Source organism: Archocentrus centrarchus, chromosome 6 (assembly GCF_007364275.1).
Source record: "Archocentrus centrarchus isolate MPI-CPG fArcCen1 chromosome 6, fArcCen1, whole genome shotgun sequence".
Taxonomy (NCBI): Eukaryota; Metazoa; Chordata; class Actinopteri; order Cichliformes; family Cichlidae; genus Archocentrus; species Archocentrus centrarchus.
This window is the reverse complement of record NC_044351.1, coordinates 27,461,305-27,476,614: the sequence shown is the minus strand read 5'-3', so window position 1 is coordinate 27,476,614 and position 15,310 is coordinate 27,461,305. Positions and strand designations below refer to the sequence as shown.

At 40.7% G+C, this 15,310-nt stretch overlaps 2 protein-coding genes across 2 annotated transcripts in view; both read left to right on the top strand.

Annotated features, from left to right (window-relative positions):
• The window catches only part of abcc8 (ATP-binding cassette, sub-family C (CFTR/MRP), member 8), a 56,224-nt gene extending 43,937 nt beyond the window's left edge, over positions 1–12,287 (top strand). The window contains exons 27-39 of the mRNA XM_030732203.1: positions 1,665–1,831; positions 3,123–3,350; positions 3,524–3,616; positions 4,854–4,956; positions 5,361–5,474; positions 6,283–6,403; positions 6,856–6,986; positions 7,631–7,709; positions 7,991–8,099; positions 8,855–8,958; positions 10,676–10,809; positions 11,441–11,503; positions 12,001–12,287. Coding sequence (XP_030588063.1) covers positions 1,665–1,831; positions 3,123–3,350; positions 3,524–3,616; positions 4,854–4,956; positions 5,361–5,474; positions 6,283–6,403; positions 6,856–6,986; positions 7,631–7,709; positions 7,991–8,099; positions 8,855–8,958; positions 10,676–10,809; positions 11,441–11,503; positions 12,001–12,138 — 1,584 coding nt within the window. The 3' untranslated portion in view covers positions 12,139–12,287. The remainder of the gene's footprint in view (positions 1–1,664; positions 1,832–3,122; positions 3,351–3,523; positions 3,617–4,853; positions 4,957–5,360; positions 5,475–6,282; positions 6,404–6,855; positions 6,987–7,630; positions 7,710–7,990; positions 8,100–8,854; positions 8,959–10,675; positions 10,810–11,440; positions 11,504–12,000) is intronic.
• A 589-nt stretch (positions 12,288–12,876) lies between these two features.
• Positions 12,877–14,763, top strand: kcnj11 (potassium inwardly rectifying channel subfamily J member 11). The gene has a single exon (XM_030732204.1). It carries the CDS (start codon positions 13,358–13,360, stop codon positions 14,528–14,530), a length of 1,173 nt encoding a protein of 390 aa, XP_030588064.1. The 5' UTR covers positions 12,877–13,357; the 3' UTR covers positions 14,531–14,763.
• Positions 14,764–15,310: the final 547 nt, after the last annotated feature.

Genomic DNA, 15,310 nt, shown 5'->3' with positions numbered 1-15,310 from the left:
ACAGCTTAACTGTATTAATTATCACTTCACCAAAATAGTCGGCCACATTCACACTCTCAGAGAAAGCAGGGAAAGAGTTGACTTGCATCCTTCACATTCAGGAGGTCACAGTTATTGTGTTTCGGGACCAGTAAAGCAACACTGTCTTCAGCAACTGCTGTATATGTATATGTGCGTGCATGTCTGTGTTATGTGTGCATGTGTGAACTGCCAGGTCACATTTCACACGATCATGTGAAGACTGCAGACGGAGTCAGCTCAGGATGAGGGCTGCATTAAAGGCACCGCGTCCTGCTGAATATAAACAGCGGCACTTCTGTCTCTTTCTCTCGCACACAAACATCCACTGGATGTCCAGCTGAGCGCAGATAATAAATTGTCGCTTGAATGCTGAGCACATCTTGTTTGGCTGAGCTTCTGTGTGTCTTTGCCAGCTTTATCTAATCTATGCTGTGCCACAGACTAATCCACGAGGGGACTCTCAGAAGTCCTGTTCAGACAAACGTACGTACACTCGCCCACTTCACATAACTGCCGCACTGCTGCTCTCCTTCTAGAGAGGGGAAGTCATTGAACAATGAGAGGATTAGATAGGTGGAAATTCTTCATGTCACAAGTGGCAACTGGGCTGTGTGATGAGCAGCTGAAGTATCTTTTTTTTCTTTTGATATCCCTGATATTTTATTTCTCTACCTATAGAGGTCCAATCTGCAACCTTTTCACTATTTACATTTATTATTGAAGCAAAGATAAACATTTGCTAAATATATATAAAATTAATAACTGAGATTTTCTGACTGCTTTTGTTTACATTTAGATCACTGTGGCTCAGCAGGGAGAACGGGTTATGTTCAAATCACAGATTTTAGCCAAATGAAGCATGCTGTGCTGTAACTGTTTCATTCAAGCATCAAAATCATTGGTTCGATTTGCTTTGTTATCAGCTGACTTATGAGATCTGATCGATTTATGCAGGACTGCATTGAAGCCATTATAACCATAAAATTCTCACTATTATGGCTTCCAGGTGATTTAAATGTTTGGTAGGAGAGCTTTTATCTCTCAGTCACTGCTCCTTTAGAGGAGAGAGTGCTGTCCCTTCAATCTGTAAACAGTTAAGACCTTGATATTTAGTTCCTTGGATAAATAAATAAATAAACACAATTTTTAAAAGGACTGGTAAAATCTTCATTTTCATCTACTTCTTTTATGAAAAGCATTTTATTATTATTTGTTTATCATCTGTTCATCCATTTTCTGGGATGGGAGATGGTGTCATAAAAAAATTACAGCATTTAAAATAAGAAGAAGAAGAAGAAAGAAAGAAGATTGAAAAGCTTGATCCAGATTAAAGTAAAACACAGAATGACGAGGATGATAAGTGTAGAAAGAAAATGAAGAACAAAATAGTTTCCCAGCTCTCTTTATTTCTCTATTTACTGTTCAAATGTTGCCAGTTCAGCTTTAAAAGCTTTGCTGGCTTTTGTCACATTAGACAGCTAATTTTTAACCAGTGTTTAATCGTGTTTATAATTATAGGGAAAGCAAACTAAGTGGGAGGACTGTCCCTGCTTGTTTCTTACTTTCTCAGACACACACAAAGTGCTGCGGTCATGTCTTTTATAACCCCCCTCCCCCTCTCTCCCTCTGTGTGTGTGTTGTAGGACTGTGGGTTCAGCCACTCCTGGTATCTGTCAGTGTTCAGTGTGCTCTGCTGCCTGGGCATCGTCCTCTGTCTCGCCACCTCCGTGGCCGTGGAGTGGACCGGACTCAAAGTGGCCAAAGAGCTCCACCACAACCTGCTAAACAAGATCATACTGGCCCCCATGAGGTGCGACACTCAGTGTGTTTGCATCTTTTTCTGTATGCATGTGTGTGTGTGTGTGTGTGTGTGTGTGTGTGTGTGTGTGTGTGTGTGTGTGTGTGTGTGTGTGTATGCTGCAGCTCTGCCTTATGATGTGTGAAAACGGGCAGAGAGAGAGAGATGTGTGCTTGCTGGTGATATAAGAGAAAAACACAGTTAAAAGGTTTTTTTGCCTCATTACTCTGAGCACCATCTGCTTTCCTCGTGCAGAACCCAGGACACGTCACTTACCTCAAGACACATTTGAAAGCACTCTATATACACATAAGAAGCTGCATTAATATAGATTTCACATGAAAGACTATAAATTGAGCCAGCCAGCTATGGAAATTTGTTTCCAGATATCCATCCATTTTCTTCTGCTTATATATAAAAATATTTTTTACATTCATAAGTCACAATTTCTGGTTATTAGCTAAAAAATTAGAGTTGGGTATCTTGAAATTTCAGCTTATTAACTAAAACCTTTGAGAAAATAATGTAAAATTGTGAAAATAATTAGAATTTTTTTATGTTATTAATTTGAAATTTTGAGAAAATAACAAGGAATTTTGACTTATGGATGGCAAAAATAAAAATAAAAAATTAGTTCAAAGGTGGCAATATTATTTTTTCAGTGGCAGAAGTAAGTTTCCACAGTCTTTCTAAGTAGAATAACATTAAATCTTATTGTATTTTATTGTATAAAGCTGATGTTTTAAAATTCATCTAATTCGCTTTATTTATATGGCACCAAATCAGTCACCTGAAGGCACTTTCTAGTGTAAGGTAAAGACATAACAACATTATAGAAAGGATCCTGTGTTAGTGAGGTCCCATTTAAGACCCCAGGTGGATGGGGGTAAGAGGAAAGAGGAGGTAGAAAGCCCACAGGTGAAAACACAAAGTTAATGACATCCAGTAGAAGCATGTAACTGCAGGGAGAGTGGAAAAGAGCCAACTGGAGAATGCTCATTGCATCATGGGAAGTCTCCCAGCTGCCTGATTAGACTGATTGGAGACAAATTAGATGGTTAAGTAAATTAAAATGAAGCTTAGAGGTGAATGATCGTTGCATTTATTAAAACCTTTATTTATGACAAATGTTCTATAACAATTAACAGTGTAACATAACAATTAACAGTGTAACCAACATGTATTTATTTATTTTACTACAGCAGTGAATTTAACACTGAAGCAGTAATAAAAATATATTTTAAAAAAATGACTGATGTAGTTAAAAAAAATATTGAATTTAATGATTTTTTCTTCCCTCCAGGCTCTTTGAGACCACTCCTCTCGGAAGCATCCTCAACAGGTTTTCCACCGACACCAACACAATTGACCAGCACATTCCCACCACCCTCGAGTGCCTCTCCCGCTCCACCCTGCTGTGCGTGTCCGCTTTGGGTGTCATCTCCTACGTCACACCCGTCTTCCTCATCGCCCTCCTGCCGCTGGCTGTCGCCTGCTACTTCATACAGAAATACTTCCGGATGGCTTCCAGGTGAGTGTGATGGGACAGACGAAGGGATGTCACAAACATGTTTTACTTGGTGGAAGAAAATTCTTTTTCATAATTAAATCATTTGGATTTAGCTTATGAATGCAAAGTCTTAATATTTGAATTATGGTTCAGCTGATATTCCCCACGTGCTGTTTTCTTTGTGTTCTGGTCAGGGACCTGCAGCAGTTGGAGGACAGCACACAGCTCCCTTTACTCTCCCACTTCTCTGAGACAGTTGAAGGTCTCACCACTATAAGAGCCCTCAGGTGACACATGCTTACATCCTTGGTGAAAATAGGAATTTTTAAGAAGCCATAGCTGAGGTTAAAAAAATACAATATTTTTCAAAAGGGCTTCAAAACACTGCAGTCTTATATGCTGTACTTGTCTTCAAGACTGCAAATGTTTAACAGAAAATCTGCATTGGAACCTGGGAAATATAAAGTATAAAAAAAGCATTATTCCACTGCATTACGGGAAGTGTAGGAACAAAACTGCTTGCTGTGAAAGTGTGATAATAGAGTGCCGCGGGGAAGATCTGTTTTGTGGGAAACTTAAATGTCAGCATCACCCTGATTCCCTCAACAAAAAGCTGGAATTTCTGTGAGCTTTTTGGATTATTGCAGAAATAAGCTCTGCATGAAATAAAAATCTGGGGTATTTTGTTCAGCAAGATCATCTTCACAAAAGAATGAACTTCTAGGATTTTTTGTGTTCGGCATGATGATGATGTTGAATTTTTCCAACAACTTCCGTAGTCTCATTTAGCTACTTGGCTGCAAACAACTTCTCTGGGATACACGAAAGCTTCAGCATGTACAAATGAACTAGACTGGACTATTCCATGTACAGTAGAAGTGAAAATGCTCTAAACGTAACCTTTAGACCTTATTTCAGGCATTTAACCAAAAACATGGAACCAGAAGTGCAAAGATTTGAAGACATTTTCAGGTTCTAGGGCCTCTTCCTGCAGCGCTGCTTCTTAAAGGCCTTGAACATTTGAAAGGGCAATTTTTATTAAAATACCACTGTGTGTGAGGCATTTTCCTGAAGCTGAAAATGTCAGTAGAAATTTCAACCTGATGCTGCTCTTAAATACCAAAAAGGCAAAGCCATTAGTTTTATTTTTTAAACAAAAGTCACGACCTGGAAACTGCCTCTGTGGATGTCTGACAACTGCTTTATGCCCAAGTAAATGTTTATTTACAGTGTTCAGTCTTCTGGTGGCTCTTTATCCTTTTAGACATTTTAATTCCCTGGATGAGAGACAGTATAGGTGCTTTTCTTAGATGCAGTCTTGCAGTAACATTATTGCCGTTACAACTTAGAAATTTAATACTAGACTTCAGTTTCAGTTGTAATAATATTCCATCTACCATGTTTTTGCCGTGCTGACATTAAGACAGAATGGAAACGTTTCAGGCAGGTGGACATTTACTGTGTAGGGAACGCAGTCCGTGATTCAATGAAATTATTCACAAATGAAATCCTTTTCGTTGGCAGGTATGAGCCCAGGTTCAGACAGAGGGTACTACAATTCACCGATGCCAACAACATCGCCTCCCTCTTCCTCACAGCAGCCAACCGTTGGCTGGAGGTCCGCATGGTAATGATCCGTCTGCTGTGTCCTCCTTTAAAATTCTGCTTCACTGTTTGTCAGATATCTGCTTCACATTTATGTCAATGTTGCTGGGTAACTGCTCCCTCTGTTGGGGCACTGAAACAATGAATTTTTCATTCTCGTATTAGCATGAAATTCTGTCTACATGCCATGTTTTATGTATCAACTGTGCTGCTCACAGTTCATTCGGCTCATCGTGTTTCACAGCAGCAGAATACCTTGAAATGTTGATGGATGGAACCGAGAACACACACATAGTCCCCACTGTCATGTTTGTTAACAATAAATCAATTCACAATAATGGATCTCTTTAATGTTATTTACCGTCTTCAATTATTCAGTGAAGCGTTAGCGTCTTGCTGGGATGTTGACACTGTCTGTCTCTGCAGGAGTACATCGGAGCCTGTGTGGTGTTGGTGGCAGCTGTAGCCTCCATCACCAATTCTCTCTATGACCAGCTGTCCCCTGGGCTGGTGGGGCTCGGTCTGACATACGCACTCATGGTGAGAAAGCGTGTGTGTTTTATTGTCTGTTTAACTGTAGTCTGGAAAGGTACTCACACTTGTTCTGCAGGTTCTAAAATTTCTTTAGATTTATTTCTAATATTTGCATTAGTGTAAAAGTAGTAGTGGAGTAAAGTTAGGAACAGAAAGTCCAACTGTACAATCTGTAGCTTTTAAAAAGGATGGACAAAAAAAAACAAATAATTTAAAGTGTTTTTGAACAATTATTTAGTTTTTATTGTTGTTTGTTAATTGTTTAATTATTACGTGTTTTAAGCGAGACAGATGAAAATAACTTTTACAGGCATAGTAAAAAGCAAATACACACTTTGCCAATCCTAAGGCTTTACGCATCAGCACATAAGAAAAACAATTCTTAAAATTGGGTAAATACAACACCAAATAATATATAATAATAATAATATATCACACCATCTCGTTACTTATTTAACAAATGCAGAAGCAATATGTGTAAAACTGAGTTCACCCCATGAGTTCAAAACATTTAGCAGCAATAACTTGAAGTTATTGTTTTCTATAGACTGTCTTGAATGTTTTCCACTTGTAGATCATTTTTTCCACTGCAGAATGATGGACTTCAGCTTGTTTGGAAATAGCTGTATAACTGTTTCTATGTTTCTGAAGCAGACTGTCTAGAAAATGCATTGTCACAGTCACAGAAAGCCGAGACACACTGAGGCTGTACGAGGTGTAGTTGGTTGAAAACAACAACAGCGTCCACACTGAAACGACCGCGCGCCTGTGTGGTGACCCGGCTCACCTCCTCCCCCCTCCCCTCTTGTATCAGGTGTCCAACTACATGAACTGGATGGTGCGTAACTTGGCAGACATGGAAGTACAGCTTGGCTCAGTCAAGCGGATTAACGGCCTGCTCAAAACTGAACCAGAGAATTACGAGGGACTGCTCAGTGAGTGCAGAGTCACCCTTTCTCCTAAAATTAAACTTTCTCTCACTGATTCACGAGGCACACAGACAAATTGCATCTGACCTCTTATCTGAAAAGTGTGTGTGATTTCTTCTTGTATAAAGAAGCATGAAATTCCCCATCAGTTCAAGAAGGGTATCATAATGCTCCAGAGAAATGTGTCTTTATCCCTGTTCCACTTTTTAAAATCAGCTAATGCATTTATATTCCATAATAATATATCATACATGCATAGACTATGTAAGTATGCATGTACACTATGCAATGTGTCTGTTTCATATATGTAAAATATGAGAAAAAATAACATTTCAAACAAATGATCACAAATGGAAAGAGAATCTGTGCCGATACAGTGAATCTTCTCACATTTTTTTGCTTCTTGGATGGAGAAAAAGATCTAAATTAATGTTGTGATGTTTTCCCATGTGCCTCAGCTGTGTCTCAGGTCCCTGACGGCTGGCCCCAGCAGGGAGAGATCAAGATACAGAATCTGAGCGTTCGTTATGACACCACACTGAAGCCTGTGCTCAAAAATGTCAATGCACACATCAACCCTGGTCAGAAGGTAATAAAAGGGAAAGAAACCTGTGTTTGATTATAGAGGGACAAAACAGATTAAATGAAAACTATATGGAAAAAAAATAGATAAATGTCATATAATTGCATAAAAAAAAACTAAATTATGCAAATTTTAATTAATAATTCAATTAATTTTTGTTTTATTGTCTCCTGGGCTTTTCTTCAAACATTTTTCTAATTTTAATTGTGTCATGGAGTCAAGCTGCCGTCTGTTGAGCATCAGGCTCACAGCAGAAATACACACTAATAATAATTAAATGAACTGGGATAGTGAATGAAAGAGAAGTAACACAAAACTAAACACTTCACACTTGAAAAATGAAATAATGTCTGCATTTATTTTAATGCCTATTTTGATACATTTAATGCTTTAAAGCATTTATTTTAAAGTTGGCAGTTTTGGACTTCCATATATGAAACGAGCTTACACATGCAAGAAATATTTTAGTTTACTGAGCACTTCTGAACCTTTTGGTGAGCTTTGACCTGTCCAGGGAGAACCTTACCTTTGCCCTATGACAGCTGGGAGAGACTCCAGCCCCCCACAACCCTGAACAGGATAAGCAGTGAAGAAAGTGGATGGATAGAGTACTAGTGATAATTATGATGAATGTTTTTGTTTGTTTCCAGGTGGGGATTTGTGGCAGAACTGGCAGCGGTAAATCCTCTTTCTCCTTGGCCTTCTTCCGCATGGTGGACATGTTTGAGGGTAAAATATCACTTCAGCTTCACATCAGCATAAAAAAAGTTAACAGGATAAAATAGAAAGCTACTTTCGGCTGCACCCTTATTCACAAGGGGTCGTCACAGCAGGTAGCTCCACAGTTTTAATTCTTTAATTTTCTGCCTTTCCTGATGCAACCCAAAGAGCATTTGTGTCTCTTCCTGGGATAAACAACAACTAGTAGCAAAAAGGTTTCACATAAAGCAAAAAATAAGAAAAGTGTGTTTACTGAAATCAATGTGTTTTTACAAACTTCTGTCACACAGGAAGGATTGTGATTGATAACATCGACATCTCTAAGCTGCCTCTGCAGACTCTCAGATCTCGGCTGTCCATCATCCTTCAAGACCCCATCCTGTTCAGTGGCACCATACGGTACAGTAAACTTGTCTGCCAAAAGGAAGACTTGTGACACTGATAGAAATGTTAGTAAATGGGGAAAATATAGAATAATTCAAGTAAGATGAGCAGATGGCTGACTGGCTTCAAAGACACAAAACAGGAGGAGGGCTGATTGTGGATAAGAGCAGTGTCCTCTGAAAACTCCAGTGGAGAGGTTTATTTTTAGACTCCAGCAGCACCGACCATAAAAGCAATGTCATGCTGGATAAAAACAGATGAGGTGGAATTTTTAAAAAGCTGCACGATGCTCCCAAGACTGTAGTTTTATACTCATTCAGAGAATGTAAAAATACATTTTAGTCTAAAGTTCCTTCACATGTTTTGCATCTGGACTCAGGCAACCTGAGTCGCTCGAGTTGACCTCCTAAACTGGCTCATAGGCTTTATTCCATTTATTGAAATATTTATTGCATAATCATCAGAGACAATGCTTCAAATAGATCATAATAAAAATGGCTCCAGTGTTACTTGAAGGTGGTGGAGGGTGATATTGAAGTTTAAGTCCGGGGATAAATGTACGTGCCAATAAATAAAAATTATTTTCAAGCAGACATGTCTATTTGGGCATTTGGTTACAACTTGGATTATGGGATTATGGGAAGGATATTTTTCACAGTTTTATGATGCTTTACAGACCATCCAATAATTTAATGTTCAAGAAAATGTCCCAATTGTGGAGAAACTGGTAGTTGCAGCTTGTTTATGTGTGTGTTTGTGTTTGTTTGTAGGTTCAACCTGGACCCAGAGATGAAGGCCACTGATGAGATGCTGTGGGAAGCGCTGGAGATCGCTCAGCTGAAACCTGTTGTTAAATCACTCCCAGGAGGTCTGGGTGAGACATCTGTGTTTGTTTTAGTGTTTGTGTGTGTGTGTCGATAATATCACATTTACAAACAGTTTATTTTAAAAGACACACAGAAAGTAACCTGCGCTCGCCCTGATCTGAACAGTAAATAGAAAAATTAATTCCTTCTCGGAGATTAAATGCGGTCTGCCATCGTCACATCTACCAGCTGCTCGAATGTCTCCATACAAAGATCAAGCTGCTGTATCAGATGACATGAGCATTCATTTTTAACTCGCTGCTGTGGCTGTTTTTTTTTTTTTATGTGCTACCACTTCGTCCTGCACAGTTTTTTTTTTTTTTTATTCTCAGCTCACGTCTGGTCGTGGTTTTGACACACAACACCCGACAGTTGCTGTGTGCAGAAGACTCACAGGCAGATCAGATATAGTCTGAAAGTCAAGTTAAAAAAAAAAAAAAAACCTAACCTACACACATGATGGATGTTTTGAGCAGTGATGCATGGGGTCATGCTTGTGTGGAAGTTAATTTTAGCTTGTACTGGTTCCCAGTTTATCACTCGATTTGTCATGGCAAAACAGAAGAAATGCTTCTCTTGTGAAATAAGACTGCTGCTCATCTCACCTGATCAGTTTCAGTCTTGTGTGACAGTGACAAATGTGTGGTTGTCAGGATGTGACAGGTTGAAGATGAGCTACCTGCAGCTGTAGTTTATATTTGCTGGAGCCAGATGTTTAATAAGATATTGATCCCTGAGGCTGGAGGTAATGGCTAATTAGGTTTGTCCTTTGATTTTACTTTAAGCAACAGTACAGTGTACTACACGTGTGCCGCTCTGTGCGGCAGTGTGGTGAGTTAACATGAGTCCTTGTTACTGCAGTTATTATATTTTCATACAGTTTGAGGAATTAAAAGAATATACATGAATTTCCTTTAATTCAAACATGAGTAGAACTGCAATGCTTTACTATACTGGAAAATGCTTCTCTTCAAGTGTGGCTTCACTGTGTAACTTAAAAAAAAATTGTGCACCTCACCCCTCCCATCATTTCCAACCCTTTACATTTACTTTGTAACTGATTTGATTCCTGTTGGGAGCCTTTATTTGAAGAACACACCGAGCGGTGGATCAAAGAAATCTAGCAGACGTGAGAAAAGATTGATCCGCTCATCAAACAGCTCCCATGTAGGGATTTTGTTTGCTGTGTTCAGACTTACGATAAATAAAGAACCGAATCCCCACATGGGAGACGTTTGGTGTGTGGATAAATTCTTATCTCAGATTTTTTGCGAGCTTGCAGCCCACACTGCCCTCTATCCTCTTGTTGTTTCCTCTTTCTGTTTACCACTATAAAACTTACAAAAAAAATTGCACCCACAAAAGAAGAAAAATCAAGTTGTTGTTAATGACCTGATGGTACTCTTTCATTATGTGTCGTAAACAAAATAATGTTTTAGGTTTCAGCTGTGCTCTCTGTTAAATCACTAGAGAGCCGGTTGGTAATTCAGGCGTTTTTATGACGTAACCTTCATCATTCATAACAATGAGAAGAAAACAGGAAATCAATATGCTATTGATCTGCAAGCCAAAACCTTAAGGCCAATTAATTTTATCCTCTTACTTTAGAAAATAACTGTATAGTCCCTCTGTATCATGTACTGCAAAAGCATGGTTATGAATATACACAAGTATGAATATAGGCTGTACATTTATTAAAATTAAATTGTATGTTTGTGTTTTCAGATGCCATGGTGACGGAGGGAGGAGAAAACTTCAGTCAGGGTCAGAGACAATTGTTCTGTCTGGCCAGAGCCTTTGTCAGGAAGAGCAGTATCCTCATCATGGACGAAGCCACAGCATCCATAGACATGGCAACGGTGAGCGTGCAACTGAACAAAGAGCATCTTAAAGGCAGAGAGGGGAAGAGGGGTCAAAGGAATGTGAAAATCAGAAAAAGAGGAGGTGAAGGACAATGAGGGTGCAGGGGTGACGCAAAGTGCACAGGGTAATTTTCATCTGCAGGCATGGCAACAAAGAAAAATGAAGGAAACACTGACAGATGCAGAGATTTATATACAGATAAGAAACATCATTTCTTTTGGAAGTAAACACAGGTACTGATCAGGTTTGGATTGCACCTTTAACTGATGTGTTTTGATGTAAGGAAAAAGAGTGTAGGAGAAAACATTCATGAAGAAAACTGAAATAGAAGGAAAATGTTCAGTGCAGCGAGAGCCTGAGGGGAATTTGAGTAAATGGCTGCTTCGTACTTAAAAGCATCTCTTGAAAGAGCGCCGGTTCCAGCTTACAATAAACGCAGCAGGACTGCCCTCGAGGAAAGTTGAGCCTTTAATAAGGAACAAGATTATAAACAACAGAGGTGACTGTTTGAAAAAGTTATTTTTTTAACACCATGAATGAAGATGTTAACTATTTAAAGGGGTCTTTTACACAAGCTCTGATTCCCATGTTTACTTGAACCAACCTCTTCTGCCTCCATCTCCACAGGAGAGCATCCTGCAGAAAGTGGTGATGACTGCTTTTGCTGATCGAACAGTAGTTATCATAGCAGTGAGTATATCCCCTTCACATTTACAGTAAAGTATCCAGCTCCGGCGCTAACCCAAGGACTGCTGACCTTTGATTTGCACTGCTGATGCTTTTAGTTTAAACAAATGAAAAGCAGCAGCTACAGCACTAAAAAAAAAATAAATAAATAAAATAGAGAAAGTAAAAAATCAGATTTTTTTTATTGCATTACAAAGTAAGAAAGTACTAAAAATGGGTCACAATTGAATGTAAAATTAGTTAGTGCTCACTTTAGATATTTGTCATTAAATATTTAAGAAAAAAAAGACAAACCACAGCTTATCATTTTATCTCTATCTAATCTAATTTGGCAGCCAATACAAAGATGTGTATATGATGCTTTTCAACTCAAAATCACTGAATGAGTGTACGGTAACGTGTGCCTGTTAAATCAATGCTGCTTTACTTTTAAACAGTTATAGTGATCTGGTATCGACTCTGTCAGAGCAGTAAAAACTTTCTTCCGCTCTGTTGTGCAGCATCGCGTCCACACCATCCTCAATGCCGACCTGGTGATTGTGATGAAGCGGGGGATCATCCTTGAGTACGACAGACCCCAGGCTCTGCTAGACAAGGAGGACAGTATCTTTGCCTCCTTTGTGCGAGCAGACAAGTAGCACAAAAAGAGGAAGAGCATGGAAGCATTAAAGGAAGACATTCAAAGTGCAATTGATCCCATGGAATATATTCCTTTTATTTTTTAATCATGTTGTATTATATTTGTACATAAAAATGTTAATGCTTTGTTAATAAAACATAAATTATCCTCGAAGTGTGTGTCCAGATTTATTTGGGGGGTGATGACTAGAATGTGTTTTGTGCATGTGTAAGACTTGCTGTCCAAATTAGTCATCACAGGATTGCGGGTTTAAAATGACCTGGAGCTAAGGTGACAAATGTATGCGACCAGAAACATAAATTACAGATCATCTTCATACGCTCATGGAGTCAAAACTGATATCTGACCTTAGAAATTTACAAGACTTGGGAAAGCACAAAAACTAAATCTGGTTTTGGTTCCTGTGGTTGACCATCTGTTAGTGCCTAACGCTGTTTAAGTTTATGGCAAACACTCTGAAGGTGGTTTACTGTAGAGTAACCATTTGTATGTTCGGATAATGAGCTGCCTGTGGTGTTGAGGCTACGCAACTGAACAGTTCTTTTAATGCGTCCTGGGCTCTCTCCTGCATTCTCATTGAAAATGAAAGGAAGGGCACCAGACGGGTGGCGGTGGTGCTGGTGGTGGAGGGAGGGAAGGACTGCCTCTCCATCTCCATCTCACACCGTCTCCTTCTCACGTTACCAAGCTATAGTGAAGTGGCGAGATCAGCAAACTGCGCCACATGAGCCTGCCTCCTCATCCAAATTGATCAAACTCAGCTCAGAGGCCCATTACGCAGCGATAGCAGCAACATTTCACATCTCACTGAATTTCCTTTAAGCACAAGGCCGCGGCGAGTGCGTACCAACGCAGCGGTAGATAGGACTCACCATGGGAACAAAGCGGCATGGCATAACTACGCCTGGTCGCTCGGTTTTGTGAGTGACGGCGGCAGCTGCGGAGCTGGAAGGAGAATCTTCTCATGGGATTTCGCGAGTGTGAGGCGCCTGATCTGGAGGCAACGTGAGGAGCGCACATACCTACAGAAAACAGGGCACAACAAGGATCTCCCTCCCTGCGCCCCGACAGCTGCCCAAGAGCTGACACCACACCGGTGAGTACCGACTGGTAAGAAAAGGCACCGGGAGAGAAGGGAAGAATTCATTTTTCATCTGGGCACAAGCTGACAACACTTTCAAAGTGAAACGGCTGTGAGTACGTAGCATGGGAGCGCTATGTTGTCCAGGAAAGGACTCATTCCTGAGGATTACTTGCTGACACGTTTGGCCGAGGATGTTCTGCAGCCCAAGTTCAAGGCGAAAGCGGGGAAGGCTCGGTTCGTCTCCAAAAACGGCACATGCAATGTGGCGCATACCAACATCCGAGAGCAGGGCCGATTCTTGCAGGACGTGTTTACCACACTCGTGGACTTAAAATGGCTTCACACGCTCATCATCTTCACCATGTCATTTCTGTGCAGCTGGCTCCTTTTTGGAATGATCTGGTGGCTCGTTGCTTTTGCGCACGGCGACTTGGACCAGAGCGGAGACGATTTCATCCCGTGCGTAACGGATATTCACTCCTTCTCCTCCGCGTTCCTATTCTCTATAGAGGTCCAGGTGACCATCGGCTTTGGAGGCCGGATGATCACGGAGGAATGCGTCTCCGCCATAATCATTCTAATCGTACAGAACATCGTCGGGTTGGTTATCAACGCCATCATGCTCGGCTGCATCTTCATGAAAACTGCGCAGGCCAACCGGCGCGCGGAGACGCTCATTTTCAGCAAGCACGCCGTCATCTCCGTCCGAAACAACAAGCTCTGCTTTATGGTTCGCATCGGGGATCTGAGGAAAAGCATGATCATCAGCGCCACCGTGCGAATGCAGGTGGTCAAGAGAACCACTACTGAGGAGGGTGAGGTGGTACCGCTGGACCAAATCGATATACACATGGATAACCCAGTGGGCACCAACGGCATCTTCCTGGTGTCACCCCTCATCATCTGTCACGTGATCGACAAACACAGCCCCCTGTACGAGATGTCCGCCTCTGATCTGTTACACGAGGACGTCGAGGTGATCGTTGTGTTGGAGGGAGTGGTGGAGACCACCGGCATCACCACGCAGGCCAGGACGTCCTACGTGTCGGAGGAGATCCTGTGGGGACAGCGCTTTGTGCCTACAGTGTCCGAGGAGGACGGCATGTACGCAGTGGACTACTCCAAGTTCGGCAACACGATGAAGGTCCCAACACCTTGCTGCAGTGCTAAGAAACTGGATGAGGCAGGTGGTATCGCTCGGTTTAAGATGACCGAGGGCGTCACCTTGCGGGCGTCTGTAAGAAGGCGGCGGGGCTCCGCGGTACCTCGAAGGTCCAGGCTGGAGATCCTGAAAACTCACGATTAACAGTGTGTAAATCATGTCTGTAAGCGTTTTATATAAGAATTAACTGTAAGATCGGTGATTATTGATTCAGGTAATCATATTTATTTCATAATGTATGCTAGGGATTACCTGTAATCAATTAGCATAGTTTCCTCCAGCTGTATGCAGCCTATGCGCACATGCTTTTGAACTCAGGGTCAGTGTGAAAATGCACCAAGATAGAATGCACTGATTATTAGAAGTGACTGCTGTATCGAGTAAATTGCATTTCTTTTTCTTTCTTTTTTTTTTTTTTTTTTTTTTAATAATTGTGACTGCATGTGTCTAAATTAATAAAAGAATGCTTCGTAGAATTGGTGTTGTGAACGGACAAACACAAGGAGGAAATTAAATCATGAGGCAGTCCCACACGTGGAGTATATCTACTGAAGAGTGATGTCATTTAGTGTAGTATTTCTTAGATATTTCTGCACTGCAGTTTCCCATTACAGCTTTCTACTCTCGAGAGAAAGATTAAAATAAATAAAAGGCTAAATATCAGCGCTGCGGAAACGATTACCAAACTCCCAGCTCTATGGCTTGGATCAAACAAATCTTGCAGTTACCACAGTGCAGCCAGTAGTCATGTAAATCACGTTCAATTCAGTTCAATTTTATTTGTATAGCACCACTGTGGGTAAAGACCCTACAATAATACAGAGAAAGCCCAACAGTCAAAACGACCCCCTATGAGCAGCACTTGGCGACAGTGGGAAGGAAAAACTCCCTTTTAACAGGAAGAAACCTCCAGCAGAACCAGGC

Bases quoted from the DNA above. Each gene is read 5' to 3' on its own strand.
- kcnj11 (XM_030732204.1), top strand. From the start codon at position 13,358: ATGTTGTCCAGGAAAGGACTCATTCCTGAGGATTACTTGCTGACACGT.